Below are 21,312 nucleotides of genomic sequence, written 5' to 3'. Positions count from 1 at the left end.
TTAAGTATCATGCAAAGACAACACCATAACGGCAAGCGTTCAATTCATGAGGCACTTTCTGGAGTAGAAAGTTTCTATATGCACGGTTCGCAGCACTATATGCAGGAGCAGGATAAAAACGTGCGACGAAGCTACGAAGATAACAAGGGGAAGAAATTACGATTAATTAGTAAAAAGGGAAAACAAAAGAGAGAAAACGGGAAAAAGTTGGATTAATTCCCTTGAAAAAAAAATGATGTGCTTCGGCGGCCGGGTAGGCTTTGCCAAGGGTGTGAAAAAAAACATCCCACTTCCGAAAAAAATCGGTGCGACGTAGGTTTAGGCCGAGGTGCAAAAAAATTCACCCTACGCATGCATCTTACAGCTCTATCGATCTATTCCTCCGAAAAGCAGAAAGCAGTAGCAACCAGCTGAAGTTTCGCAAACAAAAATGAAAGAAGACGCGGAAGCAACATGTCATTGCCGACTTTGCCTGGGAACCACGCATGTAGGATCGAGACCATCTCGATCGCTCGCGTACGTATCGACCGATCTCCAGATGTACAACCCACCAACACACAACTCCACATCGATCTCTTGATCGATCACTTGGAGACAACGACCTCTCGATCGATCGCAAAACCCAGCAGGCCAGCAGCAACCTTTCAACTTTGAAGCAGACGAAACCAAATGGAAGGAACAACACACACACGTACGTGACGAATTATACAGTTCCAAATGGAAGTCGCAATGAAAAGTTACAACACGTGTACTTACGTACGCAAGCAGGCACATGCATCATCAACTACAGTCTACAGCTACTACACATACTGTGAACCTTCAAATTACCAGCTAGCGGAAATCTCCATCGATCGGTCTGAAACGAAACGTCTTCTAGCTTTGATCGCCACTCATCGTGCATCTAGCTAGCTGCTAGCTTAGCTCCACTAATTTACTAATGCGACATCTCGATCATCGCTTTTGGAGAGAGACATGGCGAGAAACAACCTGCACCCATCCGTTTAGGCTTTAGCGAGCTAGCTACGTCGATTGCTTCTAGATTCCTCCTCCCCACTGGTCGCCGAGCTTTCTCGCCGCCGCCTGGCGGTATAGCTCGTCCGTGCGCCACGTCGAGCCGTAGTCGCCATCGCCACCCAAGGCGCCGCAGTTACTGTGGACGTTGCCGCTGCTCATCATCATCACGGCGCTGCCAGTGCAGGTCGAGTTCAGGTACTCCAGGAGCGTCGAGTCCGAGTAGTCGCAGTCGGCTGGGCCCAATTCCAGCCCGTCCAGGCCGAGGCTTCCCAGCTCCCCCGAGTCAAACAAGCCGGCGCCGTCGACGAGATCGCCGGGGCCGTACGGGTCGACCCAGCTCAGTTCGGAGAAGCAGGGCACCGGTGGGAGCGCTGCCGGCGTCGAGCCGGAGCCGGACGTCGACGTGCTCGGGCTCGGGTCGACGGGGTACCAGTGCTGGTGGTGGTAGCTGCCACCGCTGACCGCGTTCGCGTCGTGCTGGCTCTGCTGGCTGCCGTAGATCGGCGAGGAGGAGGCCATGCCGGCGATGTGCGCGGGGTGGAGCGGCGGCGGCATCTCGACGCGGTGCGCGGACGTGTCGGCGGCCATCATCTCGAACAGGCGCGGCATCCAGTGGCAGCGGACGGCGTCGCGGAAGACGGCGCTGTTGGCGTCCACCTTGAGCTGCCGCGCCTGCTTCTGCACCCGCGTCCGCCAGTAGTTCTTGATCTCGTTGTCCGTCCGGCCCGGCAGGTGCTGCGCTATCCTGGACCACCTGCTCACACATACATATATACAGCATATATGTTATATAAGTTGTACAAATTCATATATTCATACATCCATGAATGATCCAAATCAATATTTTACATACTCGTCTATATTACTAGCATATAACATGTATATGCTAGCATATAACATGTGTGTGCTGAATTACTTACCTATTTCCCCACTTGGAATGGAGCTCAAGGATGAGGAGCTGCTCCTCCGGGGTGAGATTGCCGCGCTTTATGTCAGGCTTGAGGTAGTTGAGCCACCTGAGCCGGCAGCTCTTGCCCGTCCTCTTCAACCCTAATCAAAGCAGCAGCTGGAGATCAGATAGCTTAATTGCGAGTGAGATCGATGCAAGTAATTAACTGATGAGCTTTTCATCATCCTCCTATTCTATGGAATCGGTGCATGCATGCATGTAAAGAAACTCACCGGAGCAGCGGGCAAGGAGATTCCAGCGGCCCTCGCCGTGGCAAGCAATGTAGTTCATGAGCAGGTTGTCCTCCTCCAGTGTCCAGGGGCCTCTCCTCAGTTCTATTTCATCGGCCTCATGCTTGCTAGTCGCAGCCATGGGCCCTTTCCTCTGAGACATTACTATGACCTTACTGCTTTTATGTGGGGTGAAGGATGATAGATGATCCCCTTGGAGGGTGCAACCTCTACTTATAGATGCATATATATAGCCATGCACTAGCACTAGCAGCTACCTAGCTTAAAGTGGTGGTGGGTGTGTAGGGATCCATTAGAAAGGAAAAGGTAGGAGATGAAGAACAAGTTGAGAGGAGGGCTCAGCTGCATGCATAGACAAAGAGAACTTATTGGTCGCTTCCCTTTTATAATGACTTGTGAAATCATATGTAGGGATTTCTGAGGGCAGCCGCTGATCCTTAAGACTCCGGCAAGGAGTTGTAGGAGAGGGTGGTTTGGTGGTTGCCGCTTTCCTTGTGGAGAGGGGAAGGGGAAGGGGCCAAGTGTAGTTACACGGGAAATGCAAGCCATATGGACTTAGCGGAAGTTCGGTCTATCTTAACCGATCATTTATCTCATCATCCGTTGATTGTTTATATTTATTGTATGATTTTTTTATCTAACTCTCAAATACAAATCTCAATACAAATAAATAATTATAATAAACCATAGGCTAGTAAAAAATTTCACGGACTAGGAATTCCAACTCTTTCTATTGGAGAGAGAAGCTTTGCGGAGGAAAAATAGTGCCCACTCTTTAGATTCGTTTCCTACATGAAGCGTGTTTGACTGAACAATTTGTCACCCATGTACTATTAGGATTAGACGAGAGAGGGGAGAGAGATGGGCAAATTGTTGGATGTACACATGCTGAAGCTGAACCACCTCCATCCTTTCTTGCCCTGAATGACTGAAATAAAGAATTCATGAAAAAAATATAGATCCAACATGCTAAATACTACTATTCCTCTTTTGTTTCCTGAGGGTATATATATTATTCTTTGTGATAAGATCAAATCCGAAATAGACACGTACATGCTAAAATTACAATTTTATATATTTTTCTCCCTCAAATCATTGGTATGAAAAGCAGATATATTTCTTCACCCAAGAGCCGCCTATGAGCCTATGATCGATATATACTGAACTGTCTCAGATCAGAACAACGTGGTGCGTAATAATTTACCAATTTGTTCTAGAATTATATGGCCAGAGGTGCTAGTCTACTTCAGGCAAAGAATAACCAATCAATCAGGGAGACTTCTGTTCACAAAGCATATAGCTTTTGCACTTCTGTTTTTCTCAAAAAAACCAATGAAATACTGAACTTTGGAGACAGCACCCTGGGAAGTAAGCAAAGATTAGGTAGGAATGCTTGCACAGGTTTCCTGGATAAACATATTAAATTTTCGTAGAACCTAATGATTATTGACCTAACTGTCCGGCATGCATGCAGCTGGTAAAAAAAATTCAGTTCAAAGGTGGTTTAGCTGAAACAGTTCGTGCATGATGTTGCCACAGTTGCAAATACGCATGACATGCATGGAGTCAAATACTACTTGCACTTAATCTTTGTGATGGTCGCCTAAAGTCCGATAGAAGTGGTTGTTTTGCGGCTTCGCAATTTGCAGCTTCCTTGACTGAATTTTCTATCCTACAATTAACCTAATGTACTACTTGGAGCATGTGTGCAAGCACATGGAAATATAGTTAATTGAAAGTAAGGTCATTACATCATGTATAGGATGGACCCCCTCCCACCCCCTCCCCCCAACTGCCAGCGTCGGCCGGCCCCAAGCTCCCCCTTCCCGCTTCCCGTCCCCCGCATCTCGATGACAAAGTTGTCCTGCTGACCCTAGAATCCCTCTAGAGCACCGCTTCTCCCCTCTTGTACCCAGCAGGAGCCAAGCTCTCATCTACTGCATTCAAGCCCACCCCACGCTCCCACCAACCCTCACACTCTCGCCTCAAATAATTCATTATTATACCTCCCCAAAGTAATTTTGGCCGCCATATCTCCTCGGGTCATACATTGAAAGTGGTGGCAATAGAGCTCTTTGTCAAGCACGAGTGACTATGTAGTTATAGATTACAAGCTTCATGATATTTTTATTCTATTTTACTATGTTTCTTCCCATGTGATATTAGCTACATAGCTGAAATATTGTAATAATTAATTGTTGGTTGTATGCATCTCATAATGCACAAAGTCAGATACTTTTATCCATTTTCTAAAAAATATCACCTCCGGTGATGGGCCGCCGCGCCATGCCTTAGAACAGGGCTGGATAAGTCCAGGAATGCGGCTAATGGAGAAAGGGGATGTATTCATGCCACCAAGGACGTCTCGAACCATGGTGATATGACGAGCATTCAAGGCGGCATCCCATGGCCGATTTAAGACCCAACCACCGTCGAGGCCAACAAGAATCCCCATCACTTTTCTCCCTCCGTAGGAAAATAGACCATAAGAATTTCATTTGCTTGGCATATGACCATCATGCAGCCGCCTTCCGTGACCCCGTCCTGTGCTTTCAGTATCAGCGCTCCTACCACAGGGAGCACCTTTGTCCAAAGGGAAACCCACGCCACCATCCGTTTCCGACCCCCTTGAGCTCCCACCCTCGTCACCAATCACACCAAGCTGCGCCCCCTCCCCCCTGCCCCACGACATCCAGTGCCATCATCACACTTGCCCGCTACTGCTATGGTGCACATTGGTGACCTAAACACACTACCGTAACCTCCTTTGACACCGAAAGGGAGATGCAGGAATGGGAGAGCAATGCCCTAGTCCATATGCACGCCTCGGTACATTGGCCCTCATGAGATTGAGGTTGCCTTCCTGGACAAGCCGCGTCTCCACTATGGTGATGTCATGATCGCGCGACACCAACCAGAAGCTTTCATCATCAAGTTCTCGCACCAGTGCCACTGCGATGATGCATATGCACGCTTTTGCATCAAGCATCATAGCCTAAAGTTCAATGTCTTCCTGTGACATAGCCTAAGCACTACTCTGGGCGCCATAATGCTATTATGGGTGCAAATCTGCCTCGAGGGTGTGTCGATCAACACGTGTGCGCTTGACATCACCAATCGTGTCACCGGCTGAACCTGCTCCCTCGATTGCTTTGACACTAACTTGCTCCGCCCTGATGACATATGAACAATCGACTTGTGGGCCTAGATCGCCAACCCTAGCTACATCCCCAAGGTGATGCAGAACATCTTCACTCACCAGGAAAAGGGTGACATCTCCAACCTGATGGTCACCCCAACCCCTCCAGAGCGCTGGTAGAGAGGCACTAGGTATAAAGTCCTTGTGCACTTGGAGTGGATCCATGACTACTCGACGGTATAGGCATTTGTTGACTTCCAAGAGCACAATGTCGTGGCCGCCTTGGTCATGTGTGAGAGGCATTACCTCACGTGGCATAGGCGCACGATCAATGGTCATTTTGAGCTAGACTCGGCTTTTGCTCCACCCCTGTCATACCTCTGTGATGATTGTGCGGAGGAGCACTAGGAATGCAACAGGAGCAATGGTACCTGCACCTCTTACAACAACAACCATGCTAGCTTCAACAACTACACCTACTATCAGCGTGGTGATGATCATGACAATTGCGGTTGGGACTAGCACATCCACCACACACACGCCTCTAACTACAACACCAAACGCAACAAAGTCTACAGTGAGCACAAATGCTCACCACGTCACTGGAAAAGGGGCTCGCACCACGGCGGTTGGAAACACTCTGATGAGATCCATGTATCTACCATGCCTACCCCAAAGATGACCCACTATTGTTTTATGTAGTTGACCTTCGGGAAAGGGAGCTCCAATTCTTGTTCCCCCTCCAAGCAACATCCATTCTGGACACCGTTTGCAAGTTGCTCACCATGCACAACAAGTCAAAGGTGCACTGGCTTCCTTGCCGCTAGATTCCCTATTCAAGGATTAAATCCTCAAAGCAAGCAACCTGGCTAATCTGCTCTGGATCGACGAGGTGCCCCTCCTCCTAATCGAGTTGGGGAATGAATCCTTGTCTGAGCCAGCTCTACATCGAGCTCCACTACGCGTTGAGTCAGAAGCGAGACACCATAATCCTTGTTCCTACTACTTTCACATGGCTTCACGAGTCTCCCACCACGACGTTGAGATGTCCTTGCGTTGTCTCGAGGTGGTGGTAGGCAAGCCCATCCTGGACGATTTTCCTGCTAAAGTATTGCTCATGGACTCGCCACAGTTGGCCTCCCTTGCTACCATGTTGATGGTCTTGGACCCTCCATCAAGCACGGTGGCCGCTCCACACTCGGTGACTGTGGCCTCCCCTGCACCAACTACCATCGACAACCGTGATGCAACCCTTCCTTCACTAACCAATACAAGCGTTAGTGCTACTACGGATGTGGTTGGATAGAACTTGGGGAACGCGCATTACCTATCGAATATCATCACATCAACAACTCCGCTCGATAGTGAGTCAGTGGCTGCATCACCAGATGACAACCCCTACGGCCTCAATCATAGATCAACCACGAAAATGATGTTGCAACAACCGACTAGGATGCAAGGATGATCCTAGCATGCTAACATCGATGACAACGGCTAAACCACACACTTCAACAATCACACCCAGGCTGGATGGCTCTCTCACCACTCTCTCCGACTGCGATTGCAATGTCAGGCTTCTTCATCCTGCAAAAAATGGACATCCTACCGCTGTGCCACAACTCCCAGAAAAAATCTTCCATATTTTGAGAGCTCAATTCTTCTCCAACATACGCTAGAGTGAGTGCCAAAAGAAAGGCCTCTTCATATTTCTCCAAATGGAGGAGGGTGCATGCAGTAACCTTTGTAGGAAGCTAGGCTATGTTCAGGAGGGCACCAACCCGACGGAGCATGCACTCCAAGAATACCTAGCACTCTTCAATGTCCCCTCCCACCAACGGTCATCACGCTCTTCGGCCTAGACAACATCGACTTCAACGCCCATGATGAAGCCCTCATTTAGATAAGCGGGGAAGAGGCCGCTGGGTAGCTAGGTGAATTGGTGGTCACGGGTGATACCACTACACCATGCTAATCAAGCTCAGATTCTCCAACCAAAGAGCATTATTGGTGAAAAAAAATGTCTTCCATGAACAAGGCGAGAGCCTCTTCTAGAGAGGAGACTCAAGCTTGGAGAAGAAGTGGAGAGGAAGAGGAACCATTTGTGTTATTGATATTGATAAGAAATATCTCTCTCCCTTGACCTTATGGCAAAGGGTCTGTATTTATAATGCTGTTAGGGTGCAAGTATATAAGGTTGCCCTTATAGAGATAGTGATACTAGCCATCGCCATACCACATAGACCTAGGGCCAGTTGAATCATGCAACCTGGGTGTAGGCAGAATACTTTTACCTCTACTTAGAAGATATTATCCACTATAGCAAGTGCAATGGTGCAAATGATCCTAAGGGCGATGTATTGGGCTGACTGCCTATTATGTCGCCACACTGTCCAAGATGTCAAGCCGATCACCACTTGCGCTGGGATGTCAGGATGGCATCCACTTGTGTGGGTATTAGATGTCGATCACTTCCTTGCAGGTGAAGGATGCCTAGCGGGCGCTCTCTGGCTGATCTTTTTCCAAGACCTGATGGCTTACCCTCCAGGCTCTAGGGAGGCTGCCCTGTCCTTCGAAGGACAAGGGCTCCGGAGAGCTTGTCCAGGCTTCAAAGGGCAGAGGATCTATAGAGCCCCGGAGCCTAGTAGACCTAAATGGCATTCGGAGATCCATGATCCTCAAGCGTAGGCTGGCGGAGCTAGGGGCATCGGGGGTCCTTAAGGACAACCCCCCACAGTAGCCCCTCGTGAGGTTGGCCAGCAGAGCGGCCAGCCCTGCAGTTTTTGTAGCAGGGCCTTCGGCGTGTCACTGGCTCCGTGTCTAATGGCCTACGATCCTTTCTGTTGCTCGAATGGTTTTAGAAAGTTCAGGCCAATTGATTTGAACTCATCGTCTGGTAACACCTGTGAGGGGGCATTCAATGAATCTTGCATTTAGTAGAGTGGTCATGCCTTATCGAGCAATAGTGGGACACGTGGTTCCGCATCGTTAGAGGGCAGTGGGGGAAATTTTACTCCCCCATGATTGTAGCCTCATGGGTGAAAGGATGGGGCATGCACATGTATTCCCAGGAGGAAATAACTCCCCCTTGTTTTATACGACAGGCATCCCAAAAGACTAGAGGCCCTATCTGACGCCTCTGCTTCCATTTGCATCTGCCTTAGTCAATGCACACGGCCAACCATAGCGCTCCTACCTTCCATCGTTGTTCAGCGCTTTTCACCTCCTTCCAAGGACCATCATAGTTAGCTCTAGTGCTCAAGGTGGGGCCATTGATGTGCGTGGGGCGACGGAAGCTCAAGCGACAGCGATTCCTCTACCACTGCCAGTTCAGCCGCTGGGTGTGGAGCTCCATCGTTCCAGCCGGAAGTATCCCCAGCAGATTAGCGTGTTGGGAGAATCCACCATCGGGGATGCTGACCTCGATCAGGTGGTCAAGGAGGGGAAGATTCCCTCTAAGTTCGTCGCCTAGGCACCGCGGGATGAAGTGGTTCTAGAGCCTCAGGACCACGAGACCGTGGTGTTTGAGACCTTTTTCAACATGGGCCTCGGTTTCCCATAAGTGCCGCTTCTCAAGGGGGTACACCGTCTTTTTTACGTAGAGCTACCACATATCACGATCAATGTGATTGTTTGCCTGGCTATCTTCGAATGGGCCATGCGGGTGGAGGGATGCGAAGGGAGAGTAGGACTTTCGCCTCCATCCATGAGGCGAGATTCCAGCCAAAGACCCAGACAAAGGATGAAGTGACAAAGGCCCTTAGCTTTAGAAGCGTGAACTTCCAGCTCCTTCTAGAATATCAGAATGTGTTTCAGGCAAAGGATATCAACAACTGGTGGTACTCCGGATGGTCGGAGTGGTGGTTCTACTATGATGTAGGCATCGCCCCCTCCCCCCCCCCCCCCCCTTCATTCTATGAATCGGGATATTGAGTATTGAGTATGTTCAGACCCCGGTGGCAGAGATCTTCGATGCCCAGCTCGCTTTGTGTTTGGCGCTGCTCCAGAGGGTGGCCCGGAGGATGAGCATGCGTGATCTCGCGAAGGAGCACATCTTTGCACAAGGTGGGGACGAGAAGCGGAGCGTGTACTCCAGACCCACCATCAATTTGGGTGAGTCTTCCTCATTGTATAGCTTTGACTTCGCAGAGGTGACATGTCTTTTTCTTTTAGATGATTGCCTTCCCCTGGAGGGAGCGACCGAAGTGATGGAGGAGTTCTTGGGCCTACCTACTACCTCAGAACGAGAGCGGCGTATGGACCTGGTTGGGAGCTGGGAGTGGTACAACGCATCTGCTTCCACTTCGAGGTAGTGGCTTCGGCGTGGCTAGATCCGACAAAGCTCAGGGTCGTCGGGAAGCGAGAGCGTAGGGTTTCTGGTGATGCGTCCTCCATGATCCCTGTGAGCCCTCTCCAGGCATGGCTCCCTCCTACTTTCGATGGTTCATTGGCCAGCTCGGTGGCCAAGTCGTCCAAAGTAGAGATGAGCAGGGTGAAGCACCAGAGGCAGGCTGTGGATACCTTTGTCTCTTACGGCTTGCCTGGAGGTGTGACTCGGCTTGGAGGAAGTGATCGTGGGAAGGGTCTAGCCCCTCTGAACTCGTCTACCCACAACCAGAGCTGAAGAGGGGGCAAGGCCTCCATGGATTTTGATATGGATTAGGGGTTCATCAATTCAGACAGCGAGAATGTCACGAGCCCTGATGAGATGTTATTCGTTGGTTTATATCTTGTCATAGCACTATTTCGAGATCCTGACTTTCGTTCTTGAGGTGTTTCAGTGGTCACCAAGATAGACTCATCTGTGGCCCCCACTTCAGAGGTTATGGAGCCCTAGCAGAATGTGATGACCCTCCGGAGGTGTCCATGATGGCCACTCTAGAGGCAACAACTTTGATGCCCTAGGATGTTGTGACAGTTCATGCTCTGGCCCTCACAGTCAATATCGGGGGAACCGGTCCCTCCGTGGTGGCTACTACCGCATCGATAGAAGGGGGCCTTGGCTTCGAGGCCATGATTTTGGAAGACTTCGTGTTTCGCTCAGAGGCACTAAAAGCTCTCACCTCTACCTCATCTTGCCTTAGGAGCAGATAGATCAAGTTGTCTATGGCTCGAAGCCCTCCAAGGAAGTAGAGGCATGCCTGGAGGTGGCGGCTTGGTAGGTATGCTCTTGCCCAAGGTTTCATTGGTCGTGGTTTTTTGGGCTGCTCACCTTATTTTTCCTGTGTCGTGTTCCACAGCAACTAATTTTGACAAGGGCGCTAGGATGTGCGCTGCAGCCCTGGCATGACCCGGAACGAGGCGGCAAGGCACCATAGCGCCTTGAAGGAGGCCGAGAGGCGAGCGGAGTCCACGGAGGGTCATCTGTAGGAAGAGGTGGCACGGCTGGAGCGCGAGGATGACCTCCGGCAAGAGTTGGTGGCATGGCAGGAGCGTGCGGAGGCTGAGGTGCGAAAGTCTACCGATGCCCTCCAGGAAGCACAAGCATCCATCAAAATGACTTTTATGGCCCGCGTGTCAGGAGAGGGTGATGCTCAAGTCCTCCAGATTACAGTGACCGAAGTCCAGCGTGAGCTAGGGCAGGCTTGGGTGGTAGAAGAGACACTACGCGTATAGCACCACATGCTAGCTGAGCGTGCTTCTGTGGTAGCCCGAGCCACCGATGACACCTTGAGTGGACTTGGAGCTGAAGGCCTGCCAAAACCTTCTGGCTTGGAGGCACTGGTCCTGACACTCCTCTGGCTCCAGTTTGCCGCTAGGGTGACCATCAATGCTACTGAGGCCTACGCAAGGTCTAGCGTATGTGTGGCGTCGATGCTCTAGCTATCTTTGCTGCACCAGGCGGGGTTCCACCAATTCGAAGTGTTGGAGCAACCGGTGCCATACTACATGATCGAGGGTTTCTAGCCAGAGGCATCCCTTGTGGACAATCGCATGGCCTTCGACAACTTTCACTGAGGTGTATGGAAGAATCATGGCCGAACCGTGATGTTGTGTTTCATGGTAGCTCGTGTGAAGCTGAGCGGGGGAGGGGCTCCCCGCTCAGGCTCTTCTGTAGGGGGCCAGGCTCCTCGTCAAGAGCTCCCAGATGTACTGATGTCATCTGGACATCCTTCGTATTCGATCGTCGCTCCGTGGGAACGGTCTTCACATGGGGATGACGCTTTGCCAGACCTGCCTTAAGAGATGTAGATCAACTTAGGCTACTATTTTGTTTTTCTTCTCTTCTTGTGGGGGGTTGGATTCCTAGTATGTTGACCACCCTCCCTTGCTTTATGTAATTTGGCTTCGTCACCAAATGGAGCAATGTCTACCTCCTACTTCATAAATATCTATGTTTGTGCTGTTCTAGAATGCTCGTGTCACATGGCTAACTTGAGTAGGATTTTGTGTATACAGGTGTGGCGACCCGAGGCCAGGTGAGGCCTCACCCCTGCTCGGGATGCCGCCTCTGAGGAGGGGTCTAGTGTGTCCCGATTGTCCGGGGCCACCCTACCTTTTTGGAGGCGGAGGCGGCGGCGGCGGGATCGCTTCACCCTGCCTCATGATTCTCAAGGGCACATGGATCTGGAGGTGGCCGTCAACATCTTGGTTAAGGCGGAATCGGAGGACCCTGCCGCATCTACTTCTACTACTGCCTCAGTGGCATGTTTTGCTAAGAAGGATGATTGGTGGATAGGTTGGGAGGACTTTGGCCCACACATTTCTTGACGTCTTGTTCTTTCGCAGGGTCCTGATGCAAGGGTGCCATCAAATATCCTCGATGCAATCATGGCCGAGATCAAGGTAGAGGAAGTCGAGGCTACAGAGATGTCACCAGAGGAACATGATGCGGAGGCTGTGGAGGTGCCGCCAGAGGAAAAGCTAGATTTTTCGGCCTTCGATACGTACCCCTTCCAGGTGGACCCTTCACCTCCCCGACCTTGGGGGATTCCATCCTAGGTGGAAGGTTCTCACGCCAAGGGTATCCACATTGCCACTCAGTGCACCGCTATAGGAGTCAATCCTCCACATCTCGTGGTGCTTTGGGGAAGAGCGGTGGTCTAGCGCCTTCTACATCACAAAATACTCCAGGGAGACATGGTAGATTAGCACGTCTATTAGGCATGGATTCAATGTATGGTAGCTAGCAGGCACAATGTTTGTATATGTCATGTATGAATAAACTTGCATCGTGTTGGTTTCACTCCTTGCCTTTTCATTTTTTGATCACGTCGACACTTTGTTTTCCTCCCCTTCCTGGCCCCCTCGCATTCTACGGCCACTAGAGGCCTGAGAATACAACAATTTTACGGGTGCTTAGTAGAGTTGGGTGGAAGCGCATCTAAATTCTTTATTGGCTAGTGGTTGATGCAACCCTCTTAGCCCTTAGATGCCAGAGGGTACATGCCTCTCTGGCACGGAGGCGAAGCCTTCAAGATGCCAGAGAATTCAGACTTCTCTAGCATAGAGGCGAGGCCTTCAAGATGTCGAAGGGTACATGCCTCTCCAGTACGGAGATGAGGCCTTCAAGATGCCAGAGCGTACAGGCACAGAAGCGAAGCATTCAAGATGTCGGAGGGTATTTTGAGGAATGATACATCTTTAGCTAAGTTTTGCATGTACTGTTATGACAGAATAGCTAATAGCATTAGGTATTATCTCTAGCTCGGCTGGCTATTGTCAGCATGCGTCAACTTTAAGGTTATAGTAAGCCATGTAATGATCGAAAGTGAACTGCAATACTTAATTGAAGGAGTAATTGATAGGGCATACCATATGTGGATTAGGCCATTTCGAGAGGCCTTAGCCTGGGGGGCCTCCTACACATAGTACTTGTGAAGGGTCTCTGCGTTCCAACTGTGCTCCAGAGGAATTCCTTCTGTGTTTGCCAATCGGTAGGAGCTTGGCATGTTGGACTCGGGGATTAGGTACATGCCTTCCCATTTGCTGTTTAGTTTTTCCCAGAGCCAGTGCGCGCCGAAGAACTAGGTCTCATGGTTCGAAGCTTCGAGGCACAACCCTGGGATTGTACTAGGCCTTGGTTTTGGTGATGTAGTGGTCGAGATTCTGGAAGGTGTAGAGCCACATGCCTTCAGCGAGGTCGAGGGAGAGCTCCCTTTCTCCGGCAGTCTGATGAAGTTGAGCCCGAAGTGAGCGTCATTTGATCTTGGTTGGAGTCATAGTTTTGTCACCGTATAGGAGGCGGAAGGGGGTGAACCCTGTGGGTCATGTGACTGTGGTGCGGAGGGACTGCAACACCTTCTGAAGCTCTTCAACTCATAGGCCTTTAGCCCGATTGATAAGGCATCAATTTAGGCCTGAGAGAATGTTGCCGTTGGCGTGCTCGACAGGCCCGTTGGACAGTGGATGACGGACAACGAAGCACAACTCAATGCCGAGTTCTACACAGAATTTTCTAAATGGTCCGGAGTCGAATTGTGTTCTGTTGTCAACTGTGAGTTCTCACGGCACACCAAAGTGGTAGACTACATTTTTCCAGAATTTTTTTTGACATTATTTAATGTGATTGCCGTGAGGGGCTCAACCTCGACCCATTTTGAGAAGTACTCTAATGCCACTACTGCATATCGAAGGTTGCCATTAGCATGAGGGAATGGTCCGGTGAGGTCCATTCCCCAAAGTGCCAGGGGCCAGATAGGAGAAATCGGTTGCAGGCGTTACTCAACAACTCCTACATAATGACCTGAACATCACCGCCATTAACTCGACCCAACAGCTTACGGAGTTTGTCCATCTTTGGAAGCTAGTCTAGAACGTCATCTCACTCCAAATATTATGTCATACTCCCTCACTAACCACGATGAGTCTATCGTGTGGTGCCATACCAATACAAGCCAACTCTAGAAAGACTCAAATATGGTTGTCAGTACGTCGTGCCATAACGGTTCAGCCTTGACCCTACTCATATCATCTAATAATGTTTACATATTTATTTTTTACCATCTCACGTTTGTATCTTCTATGCTTCTACATGTTTCATATTATCTGATAATTTTTACATATTTATCTCTTACCATTCACATATCTCTCTTAGTGTCTCACGTTTTATATCAGAGAGATTAGAGTATAAACACGAAAAAATAGTCCTACAGATTGTGCCGTGTATTTTTTTTTGGCCGTGCACGACCTAAGCCATCTAGATGTGTCAGCCTGCCCTAAAAATTTTCATGCCATGTCATGCTTTAGTCCATATCAAAACTCGTACCATGGACAGCCTAAAAATAGCACGACCCAAAATTTGAGCTCTACTCCAAACACACCCCGGATCAAATTTCAATGCGGCTCAGCACACACGGGAAGTATTCAGCCAAATCGGCATCCCTTACCCAATTCATAGGCTCCATCACCACAGACATGGACACGCATATTTAGAGCATCTGGGCACCCCAGAATTGCATTTATTTTTCCTGGTTAGCTATCCAAAATCGTATATGGACGGCAGACAGGCTTTCAGCCCGTGGTCCGCCAAATCAACAGCTCTGCCCCCCTTTTGCCGTACGACTGATGAATCTGCAGTCCACCTCCTCGCACACTGCCGCTTCAGCAGACGCACCTGGGAAGCAGGACGAACGTGGGTACCTTGCGAGTTCCTGCAAGCTGCCTCTTGGGCGCACTGTGTCACGGTGGAGTGGTGGCGTACCGTAGGGAAAGCGCCCGGAGTTCCATCAAAAGCCGTTCGGACGATAATGCTTCTTGTTGCCTGGGAGATTCGGAAGGAACCGAATGCCCGAGTTTTCCATCACCAACACAACTCAGTGGAGTCACTAATTCACTATTCATCAAGATCAAGGAGGAAGCGCCTGCCTGGTGTCCAGCGGGAGCAAAAAAGATGGCGCTGATTATCCCGGGAGTCCAAACGATATGCCGTTTTTCCCCTTAAACCTTTCGTGCTGCCCTAAGGCAGCGCCTCTAGTAAATTTCTACCGGTTCGTTCAAAATACATTGAACATCCCGATATAGAATATCGGCTCTAAAGAGCACATACACTCATATGATATCATCAACACAAAAATGAATACAACACACAAAGATTGTTCGATCAAGTCATTTTACCAATGTCAACAAGTAACACACATATATAGCCGCAGTTGATTGGAAGTTGTTTTGGAATGGAAAAGGCAGGAGCACTGCCGCTCAACTCAGAAGGAAAGAAGTACCAACAAGATACGTACAAAGCTGGCCTAAGCAACCATAGCAATAAAAGTTTAAGCGCTAGCTAAAGGTGCAAACTAAGAACAGTACGTATAGATTGGAAGTGAACATTTAACACTAAGGGTTTATTGGAATGGGTCCATAAATTAGGCATAAACCCTTTGGGTTGGGTCTAACCCCTGCCTACTCAAACAAGCCCTAATTTGCATTGGCAAGACAACCTAGTTGCTAAACTAGTTTGAGTACCAATATTTTGTTTTTCAGATAGTTGATTTAACATGGTACGAGGCAACATCATATATATACACCTTAGTTGTTACGGCCTCTGTCAAACCCCAGCTCGAATGTGGAACAAACCACACACGTGTAAACTCCACTTTTTAGCTTGTGTACACACTTCGCTCAGAAAAGGTTAATCCGAAAGTGATACATTTTAATCAAGCATGTATTACATATGCTAGTATAGTTCATGCCCTGCCAACTAGGAAGAGTGGGAGTAATTACGGGTCATAGCGTGTCACACAATATACCTACCCCAGTTTGTCCAGAACCATGGATTACCAGCCGGTATAGGATCAGTGTTATTTTGTACTCTCTCCGTCAAAAAATACAAGACATTTTTATTGTGGCCTGGTATCACAAAAATATTTTATTTATACCTATAAAACCAATATAGTGTGAAAATATTTTAAAATATAAATCTAGTCGTTCAATTTTCATACACTAAACATATAGTTTATCTATTTTTTATTAATGTATAAAGTTTGATTTTCTTAAAATAAATGCGACTTGTATTTTTGGACGGTAGGTGTATTGTTCTATTGTCTTAGTTCAATCAATTATCAGTCGTTAAATGCTGTTTTTACAACTGTCCTTCGCGTAATAAACTGTAATATGCGGGATGGCACAGGTCATCTACATGTACGAACCTGTAAATGGACCAACCTAGCAAGGTTGCTAATCGATCAAGTATAGCTAGGAATCCTCGCGCTAATTCCAGCTGAAAGTAACAAACAACAACTAGCTCAAAGAGATTAAAATTACAATTGGTGGTCCAAAACTTTACACTTGCATATATTGTACCGGCAAACTTCTGCTATGGACCACGCACTAGCGTGACCAAGTAGTGATCCTCCGTATGCATCCCGAAACGCTCACTGCATATTAGGTTATAATTAGCTCACAAAACTACTAGAAAGAAATGTCAAAATAAAATAAGCATATATAAGAGCAGCGCTAGCTAGCCATTTCCATCAGCGTGCAGTGGAGTGTCTAGGTTTTTTTAGATGAGTATTAAAAAAAACAGATCTTATTTTTTAATGGAAGGGCTATCAGTGTGGATTATTTCTTGATTACTTTTATTGGCATTATAGATGTATATATATATACACACGCACACACATATTAGTGTTAATCTGTCTAGTCAAATACATGAAATTGCAAAAAAAAAAAAATCTCTGATCATGCATGGTCCTCGATTAGTTCTTAGTTCTAACTAAATGTTGATCGATGCCATTTTAATTGATCTACTTGCATGTCAGATCGGCATGCAGTTAGAACAAGAATCAGTTCATATGCATGCATGCCACCTAGTTATAAGTATACTTGATGAGATGTGTATGAAAGGCTACTCCCTAGTTGTACGAATGCTTCAACCAAGGTATGCCTAATTGTGCAAGCAACCAATATTCTGAAGAAAAAAAACACTGCATTAACAATGGTCCACGCCGGTCGTCTTATAGGCCGTCTCAAAATATTGCTATGCAGGATGTTAAGTGATGTAAAGGAGAGAGAAAGGTGATAGAAAGTGACTGCCATAGAACGAAACAACTTTCTCATAAGTAAAAATTTCAAGCTACGACACGTAGCACACACAATTGTACCATATGCCGTTGTGATGGTGTTTGTTTTCTTCTCCTTCCATCAATCCTCAAATTAATAGATTTTTAGAGTTACTAAGAGACGATTGAAAAGACAATGCATTATAGCGATTGTTTGTTATGTGTTGTCTTTAAGGTTATATGAAATCTAACAAGTAATCTATAAGGCAACACCAACACCATTGTAAATACCCTAAATATAGTTAAGTAGGTTGTATACGATGCACTTCAATGACATGCAGGAGAACTGACCGAGCTTAGTGTGCAGGTTGTTGGTTCAATGACATCCCACTCACTTGGGTTCGATTCCCAAACTTTTGTCACAAGTGTTTACCCTTTTCCTAGGATTAAATCTCAGGTAGGAACAATACTTGTACATGTGAGTGTGCTTAGTGTTCGGAGCACGTACCCACATCATGTGAGACTCGATCTCTAATCTAGTTTAGTAGTGTGCTAATACCTACCCACGTGGGTGCGTGTTGTCATGCATGTAGTGTCTGTGCGCGCACAAGAGCATGGAAGTAACCAGGCATATATACATTGATACATATGGTGTAGGCTTATAGTAATCTCATTTCCAATCTATGTATGGCTGATATTCTCATTCTGTTTTGATTCTTTCTTGTGCATTTGTAAGATCGCTCAGCATATACTATACTAAGTACATCCTTGGCTCAAGTGACCTCAGACGTATAACCAAAATACCATGTAAGAAGGCATTTTGAACATCTAATTGACGTAAGTTCCACCCTTTAGAGATAGCAACAGATAAAATAATTATGATTGTAGCTGCTTTAACAATAGGACTGAAAATATGTTCATAATCTATACCATATCTCTATTTAAAGAATTTAGCAACTAGACATACTTTATATCTGTCTAAGCTCTCATCAGCTTTACGTTTGATCTTATAGACCCATTTGCAATCTATGACATTCTTGCCCTTCTGTGGTGGAACTAGGTGCCATGTTTTATTTTTCATTAAGACGTCATACTCTAAATCCATAGCATGTTTCTAGTTCTTATCATGTAAGGCTTCACTAATATCCTGAAGTTCACCAGCAGATGTAAAATTAACATAGTGAATTCTTCCATCAGTGAATACCTTCAGTTTTACTATGTCATGTTTTAGTCAAGTTCTTGGACGTGTTGAAGTTGTTGGTGCATTCCCGGGTGCTATATGTGGTTCAACAGCATCGGATCCACCAGGGAAATCATTTTTGGGATTGATCCCCCCTTACAGAGCCAAACTCAGCATCTGATCCAGGGCAGGTTCAAACACCGGAGGAGAACTACCAGCCCCGTTCTGCCGCATGTCACGAGCCTGAGGTGAGTGCACGACGTTTGGATTCGCAACATTCGGTCGCGCAGGTGATGTCGAGGTTGCCATGACCCGCCTAGCCACACATCTTGATGCGGTACACACTCATGCGCTCTCCACCGAATCCTCCTGAGCCTGGGATAAATCCCAACGTTGACCTACCTTGTTACTCGTTAGGCGAGTCAGCCAGGGATCTAGCCCAGGTGATTTTCCGTTGTATTTTCCTGTGCTTCCTGTATCCTGTGTTTCATATACATTCTCAATTAAAACATTAGTACCAGGAATATTAGCCAATTGTTCATCTAACAATTCATTCCCAGTCTAAGGATTAGCCAAGGTTGGAGGAAGGAGAAGAATTTCAAAGCGCAATCAGGAGCCAGCATTAGGATGCAAATTAGAGAAGGAAAAACATTCTCATCAATTACAACTTCTCTTGAAATATAGACATGCCCTGTAGACACATACAGGCACTTGAAGCCTTTATGAAGATTGTTGTATCCAAGAAAAACACATTGTTTGGATCAGAACTGCAATTTGTGACTATTATATGGACGAAGATTAGGCCAGCATGCACACCCAAAAACTCTCAAGGATGAGTAATCAGGTTTTGTATGAAACAAGCGTTCGAATGGAGTAGAAAAAATTATGACTTTGTTAGGAGTGCGATTAATCAAGAAAGTGGTAGCCAAGAATGCTTCATCCCAAAATTTAAGAGTCATATGGGCATGTGCTAAAAGCGACAACCCTACTTCAATAATGTGTCTATGCTTGCGCTCAGCTAATCTGTTTGTATTCACCTCCCTAATCTGTTTGTATAGCAACAATTTTTCAAAGAAACAAATGCTCAACAAGATGTTAAAAATCATGAAACTTCTAAAACACTTCGGATTTAAATTTCAAAAGGTATATCCAAGTGAAATTGCTAAAGTCATCAATAAAACTGACATAATACTTATATTTACCAACATAATCTGGTGCTAGGCCCCACAAGTCAGAGAAAATGAGTTCAAGAGGATGACTAGACACACTTGTGCATTTAGGGTATGGCAATTGATGAATTTTTGCTGGTTGGCAAGCATCACAAATATCATCATTATTGGACTGATCGAGACACGGGTGACTATGACTACTAATCACCCTTTGGACAATATGTGCAGCAGGATAGCCTAGGCGACTGTGCCATCTATCAAAGGATGATTTATTGACTCCAAAAACTTGTTTTGTAGATGGTACAGATGGAAGAGGATACAATCCCTTCTGACATGTTCTTCTAAGAAGAGTGCTCCTCATGTCTTGATCCTTGATCAAAAAGAAATTAAGATGAAACTCTAGAAAGATGTTATTATCTTTAGCAAGGCAGTGAACAAAAATAAGATGTTTTTTAGCTTTTGGAACATGAAGGATATTTTTAAGATCAAGATTACAATCGGAAGTATGAATAGTAGATTGACCAATATGACTAATATTCATACCTGCACCGCTTGCGGTGTGAATCTGGTCATTGTCATTGTACTTGTCCCGAACCGCCAGCTTCTGCAATTCTCCAGTGATGTGATCAGTGGCGCCCGTGTCGGTGTACCAGTTTGTGTCCACCGAATAGGAGTTTGTTGCAACAGCGGCATTTCTTTCTTCAGGCACATAGTTCTCATCATACCTATGCCAGCAATCTAAAGCAATGGGCCCCTCCTTCTTTCACACTTGGCAAGTAGGGCGGTTGTTGACGCTGCCATTGTTGGTGCCACGGTTGTAGTTGATGTGCTACTGCTGCTGTTGGTTGCCGTGGCCGTGACCACCGCCACCACCACGACCACCACGCCCACGGTTGAAGCTACCATGTCCTAATCCACCACGTCCACCGTGTGTAGCGATGTTGATAGACGGGGAGGAACCGCCCTGTTGCAGATCAATCCTAGTTTCAACACTCAAAAGTTGAGAGTATAGTTCCCCAATTAAGATAGATTCTACTCTAGTTACAAGTGCAGAAACTAAATGATTGAATTCAGCATCTAGCCCATTAAGGATATAGGCGACCATCTCTTCATCATCTAGCAGCTTTCCTGCTGCCGCCATCTCATCTCCATGCGACCTCATTTTGCCGAAGTACTCGAAGATGCTCATGGTTCCCTTCTGCTCCGTCATCAGTGCGAGATGCACGTTTGATTGTGCGTGTGCGAGTTTGAGAAGCATACGTATCTTGTATCATTCTCCAAGCCTAAGTCATCTTCCTTGCAACAGCCACCTGTGACAACACATCCCAGAATAGGGACGCAAAGAGGAACCCAAGGACATGTTGGTTCGTGGTGTACCACACCTCATATGTAGGATTTCTAATCTTGGCATACTTGTCTACAACCTTCGATGTGATCTCAGCGTCGAGGGTGATGCTTTTTCCGGTGACATAGCCCTCAAGCCGCGCACCTCGGATCACAGTGAGGACTTACGCTGCCCACAGCGCGAAGTTCTATCTCGTGAGCTTTTCTGAGACATGGACGCTAGACAACGGGTTGGAGGAGGAAGATAAACTAGTCGACATAGCAACCTAGTTCTTTGTGGCTCTGATTACCATGAAAGAATCAGAAGTGCGAAAGCGTGGAAATCACTCGGTG

The 21,312-nt window shown here is 47.1% G+C and overlaps 1 protein-coding gene and 1 non-coding gene across 2 annotated transcripts; both read right to left on the bottom strand.

Moving 5' to 3' along the window:
- Positions 1-698: 698 nt before the first annotated feature.
- LOC133909781 (transcription factor MYB62-like) lies at positions 699-2,632 on the bottom strand. Its single transcript, XM_062352337.1, has 3 exons — positions 2,197-2,632; positions 1,935-2,064; positions 699-1,768 (listed from the first exon to the last, which is right to left on the bottom strand). Exons 1-3 carry the CDS (start codon positions 2,354-2,356, stop codon positions 1,036-1,038), a joined length of 1,023 nt encoding a protein of 340 aa, XP_062208321.1. The 5' UTR covers positions 2,357-2,632; the 3' UTR covers positions 699-1,035.
- Positions 2,633-20,619: 17,987 nt separating this feature from the next.
- Positions 20,620-20,758, bottom strand: LOC133910358 (small nucleolar RNA Z247). The gene has a single exon (XR_009908527.1). It is a non-coding gene; the product is annotated as a small nucleolar RNA Z247 (small nucleolar RNA).
- Positions 20,759-21,312: the final 554 nt, after the last annotated feature.

The sequence above is a fragment of the Phragmites australis genome, chromosome 2, assembly GCF_958298935.1.
Source record: "Phragmites australis chromosome 2, lpPhrAust1.1, whole genome shotgun sequence".
NCBI lineage: Eukaryota > Viridiplantae > Streptophyta > Magnoliopsida > Poales > Poaceae > Phragmites > Phragmites australis.
Note: the sequence above shows the minus strand (reverse complement) of the source record. Positions and strands in the feature narration are given on the sequence as shown.

Coding starts and splice junctions, on each gene's coding strand:
- LOC133909781 (XM_062352337.1), bottom strand. CDS start 2,356: ATGTCTCAGAGGAAAGGGCCCATGGCTGCGACTAGCAAGCATGAGGCC. Junction 2,065..2,196: donor TCTCCTTGCCCGCTGCTCCG/GTGAGTTTCTTT, acceptor TGCTTTGATTAG/GGTTGAAGAGGACGGGCAAG. Junction 1,769..1,934: donor CATTCCAAGTGGGGAAATAG/GTAAGTAATTCA, acceptor ATGTGTGAGCAG/GTGGTCCAGGATAGCGCAGC.